This window comes from Salmo trutta, chromosome 22 (assembly GCF_901001165.1).
Source record: "Salmo trutta chromosome 22, fSalTru1.1, whole genome shotgun sequence".
NCBI lineage: Eukaryota > Metazoa > Chordata > Actinopteri > Salmoniformes > Salmonidae > Salmo > Salmo trutta.
Window position 1 is genome coordinate 12,211,674 of NC_042978.1, and position 4,595 is coordinate 12,216,268.

Below are 4,595 nucleotides of genomic sequence, written 5' to 3' on the forward strand. Positions count from 1 at the left end.
GTCAAGAAGCATTGCGGCTTGGCAGGGTTGTGTTTCAGCGGATGTTTGGCTCTCAACCTTTGCCTCTCCTGAGTCCATAGGGGAGTTGCAGTGATGGAACAAGACTGTAACAACCAATTGGATATCATAAAAAAAGTATTTTATTCATAATAGCATTTCTGTGGATAACCTTACAATTTAAATTTGCCTTGCCTCACGTTCACGTACAGTATCAACGCTGTTTGCATGGCAATGCATGCAATTAGGAAGATGTTTTGAAACTTAAGAGTTGCTGTGAGAGCATCTTAAATGGAGTTAATGTTTCACTGTGGCATATTTTCATCCATTACCTTCCCCATTTCTCCCACCACTGATAAATTCATACATACTGTACATTATATAGTCAAATAAATTATGAAATAATACACACTTGAGACAGGTATGATTAAATAAATTACCTAATCAGAGAAGTTTACTCAGTCACACCAGAGGGTGGCAGTAAAATGCAGTTATCTAACACCTGTTCCAAGCGACTGATCGTTTGTGTTCGTTTGAGGATACAATTTAGTGATACCAGTAGTATATTGCAACTTTATATGATCCTGAAGCTAACTTTCCCCACATTTTGCTGTTAGTAGAGTCAGGATTAATCAAACAGATTTGTGCAAATAAAAAAAAACTGGTGCGAAGCAGAAGAGGATGTGATGTAATATAACTTCCGCCTTGTACAGACTCTTTTCGTTGAGGCTCAGCTAGCGACCGGGTGGGTTCACATTTTTGTTCATAACAATTTTGGGGAAATTGACTAGAATACGCATTTATAAAGTTATAGAAACACACCAGTGTCTGACCGCTACCATATACGTGTCTCAGTAGCCATTTGGTTATCACATGTTAGACGTGTAAATATGAGCATTGAAATACGAGCTCGAGCATGTGGCAGAGGCCTTACTGATACGTTAGCGAGGTGGTTGGCTGCTCATTCTGATTGCCGATGGGATAGCTAGCGTGTTCATTATTGTCCTCCAAATAGATTAATACTCGTTGATGACTGAGTTGTGGACTCCCATAGCATTGTTTGTGGATTTCCATGCTTGGTACCAGGGAGTAGCAGACTGCTAGTTAACACGTTTCTAAAAGAGAAATCCGCTAACTTGCCACCAACTCGCACCAATTCTTCTCCCAACAGCCTGCCAAGATGCAGATCTTTGTGAAGACGTTGACGGGGAAAACCATCACCCTTGAGGTTGAGCCCAGCGATACTATTGAAAATGTCAAGGCCAAGATCCAGGATAAGGAAGGTATTTTAAGTTTCATTGGAGCTCATTTGTCATACTGTATGGCTGTTTTATTTACATAGGGGAGGTGGATTTTACACTTTGATACTAGCACTGTGCATGAGTGATTTCATTAGTGGGTCATATCAATATGCTTTCTATTCTCAGGTATTCCTCCTGACCAGCAGCGTCTGATCTTCGCTGGAAAACAGCTTGAAGATGGTCGCACCTTGTCAGACTACAACATCCAGAAAGGTAAGAGGAGTTAATGAGAGCATGTAATGCTGCTCAAAGTTATGAGTTAGCCCTATGTGAAACGGTACAGGTGCTTTTAAAGACATACTTTGGGACTATACTAAAACTGCTTCAGGCTGGATGTGTCAATGCGTAGTTCATACATGCATAATCTATGAGCAGAATTACTGTTTTACCTAAGCTAGCTACTAAGTTTTTTCTGGAAGCTTTGTGTGCTATTTTCTCCCCCTGGAGACAGCCCCCTAACAATTATTTTCAGCCAATGAGCTTCAGCCCCTTGCCATTTGAGTGACAGCTAGCAAGATGCACGCACAGCAGATCGAGAGGGCGCACAATGTGGTGCACATATCAGTACATGTGATGTAGTACAACATTTTTGGGGACCACTTTTGACTTGTGCATGCTAGTTTCAGAGCTACTGTCTAAAAAGTGTACAAAAGTACTATGTTTGTTCCCCCTCCAGAGTCCACCCTGCATCTTGTGCTGCGTCTGCGTGGAGGCATCATTGAGCCATCTCTGAGACAGCTGGCCCAGAAGTACAACTGCGACAAAATGATCTGCCGCAAGTAAGTAAACTTGATGGCGGTAATGAACAACTGATTTTACAAAATAGTTAAGGTTGGAGTGTTTCTTTAAACTCACCCTTTAGAAACCTAAATGCACATTTGAGATTGAGGTGATGGAAATGCAACATTCAGCAACTGCAGTAATGTTACTTTGTTAAAGGAAAACTTAAGTGCCCTTGATGTGAGTGTCCCCTCGAATGGATGACTGGACAATGGACCAGTTAATTCTGTTTCACGTCAACCATATCCCACACATATTCAGATTTCATAGGTCTGAAAAGACTGGGTAGCTAATCAGTATAATGTATTAGTTCAAATGAACCCATTTGGAGCGCTAGCTGGCAGTGGTTTACGCCGCTGGACTACACACTTTGGACAGTTCTGAGCCTTTTTGTGCTGCAGGTGCTACGCTCGCCTCCATCCTCGTGCTGTCAACTGCCGCAAGAAGAAGTGTGGACACACCAGCAACCTGCGCCCCAAGAAGAAGCTGAAGTAAACTGTTTGCTTGGTGCTTCCTGTGGGACATATGCAGAACTGTTATGTAAAATAAACATTAAAAAAAAAAGACATTGCCTGGCCTTGATGTAAAGTTAATCCACAATTGAAGGGTCTTAGAGAAAGGACAGTCTGAATTTGTTTGATAGTCAGGCCTTCATGAGGGCATGGACAGCTCAAAAAAAAACATTTAAACAAATCAAATAGCCAGACAATTCATGGTGACTTGTGTACATACTTGTGTGACAAATTAATTGAATCAGCCCCAAATGAAGCTGACAAACGCACAATGGCTGTCTGAATTCACGTACATGTTTGAAATAGCAGGCATTTTGGGAATGCAAAAAAGGTTTCATGTCATGATTATTTATTTTTACAATTTAGTATGCTTTAAATGCCAGTTTAAAATGTCACTAATTTTGGCTTTTAATCTACAGACAAAAATAAACAATTTCAACAAATTCATTAGGGCACGAGGCCTACACACTTGGGAGACTGGCCCAGCCAATCAGAATGAGTTTTTCTCCACAAGGGCTTTATTACAAACACTCCTGTTTCATCAGCTGTCAGGGTGGTTGGTCTCAAACAATCCCGCAGGTGAAGAATCTGGGTGTGGAGGTCTGCGTTTGAGGCAGATCGGACGTACTGCCAAATTCTTTAAAACAACAGAGGTGGCTTATGGTAGAGAAATGAACATGCTCTGGACATTATTGCAGTGAGCACACTCCAACTTGAGACATGTGGCATTGTGTTGTGACAACTGCTCATTTTAGTGGCATTTTTGGGACCAACACTTTACATGTTGCGTTCAGTTTTTGCTGCACACTTGAAAAAACATTTTCGGCAACAGCTGATCGTTCATTTTCATAATCACGAGGCAATGCACTAAAGGTGGGAATCAACGCAATTGCGCATTCTCAATAGGCTGATATTTGTTTTTACTGAACAATATGCAGTTTAGTAGGCAAGCAAGATTTCTGACAGGGCCAACATGTTTGTGCTGGATGCACTTGTATACAACCAACAAATAATTTACAAGATAAAGTCATGTAAAAGAGATGAATAGGAAAGTGCAGTACACAGGATTTTATGACATTGTAGAGCTTGTGTTCAAAACAAATTAAAGTGAAATACTGAGACCCCAAAGCTAAGGAAAATTCATGCATCTTAATGACTGATGTGCCTCAGTGTCAGTCAACATTTTAAAGAGAGCTCTGTAGTTAACTGGCTACTACAATTCATCAAATACATTGAAAAACAAATGTTTAGCTAAGTTTAATGTTGAATTGTATACAAATACTTGCACTACAATTAGTTCCTCATACATTGTAACTTCCATTATTAGAAACATGGGTTCCTCCTATGCAGAAAGTAAAGTCAAATCAGGCAAATGTGATTAAGGCCCTGTTTTAATACTGGAAAAATGTATCCTTGTTAAATGATAGGCAAATGCAACAAATATAAACCACCTGTCCAATAATGTGATTGCAAGGATAATCATAGTGTTTGAGCACTTTCAAATACTGACTTGGAGTTCAAAGCAGGTCGCTGAGGTATTTGAAATATTAGTGGTTGTCAATAAGTTACTCGTGTCAAGTGTATTAAGAGTATGAGAACACTACACACCCTACACTTCATTTTAATTACAGAATAATTCCACGACAATTATTTTCCGTTATATAAATGTATTGTCCAGTCAGTACAGATAGTGCTTCCAGTTATGTGGGGAAGAAAAGTGCATCTTTGGTACTGCATTTTGTATCGTTACTCCAGTTGGATGATCACATTTTCTGTCAACAGTCTTCTCCAGAAGGTTGTAGATAGGCTAGGAAAACAACCATGTTGATATGACCATGTCCCCCCCCCCCAAAAAAAAATATAGGCATCAAGAAGTACACAGAGCAGGTTGCACTTCCTGATTTATCTTCACATAAATTCTTGGATGACAGTCACACTTTTAGGTAGGAACAGCAGAGACCACGTTTACATGCATACCAATATCCTGTTATTTTTCGGGATACTC

General features: G+C 40.1%; 1 protein-coding gene across 1 annotated transcript; it reads left to right on the forward strand.

Moving 5' to 3' along the window:
• Nucleotides 1-644: 644 nt before the first annotated feature.
• On the forward strand, nucleotides 645-2,649 carry LOC115158095 (ubiquitin-60S ribosomal protein L40). The gene is made up of 5 exons (XM_029706618.1): nucleotides 645-742; nucleotides 1,169-1,280; nucleotides 1,425-1,511; nucleotides 1,975-2,077; nucleotides 2,480-2,649. Exons 2-5 carry the CDS (start codon nucleotides 1,178-1,180, stop codon nucleotides 2,571-2,573), a joined length of 387 nt encoding a protein of 128 aa, XP_029562478.1. The 5' UTR covers nucleotides 645-742; nucleotides 1,169-1,177; the 3' UTR covers nucleotides 2,574-2,649.
• Nucleotides 2,650-4,595: the final 1,946 nt, after the last annotated feature.

What these genes read in the sequence shown, in the direction of transcription:
- LOC115158095 (XM_029706618.1), top strand. Translation starts at nt 1,178, where the DNA reads ATGCAGATCTTTGTGAAGACGTTGACGGGGAAAACCATCACCCTTGAG. An exon ending in AGACTACAACATCCAGAAAG is followed by an intron (nt 1,512 to 1,974) that starts GTAAGAGGAGTT and finishes TTCCCCCTCCAG; the next exon opens with AGTCCACCCTGCATCTTGTG. An exon ending in GACAAAATGATCTGCCGCAA is followed by an intron (nt 2,078 to 2,479) that starts GTAAGTAAACTT and finishes TTTGTGCTGCAG; the next exon opens with GTGCTACGCTCGCCTCCATC.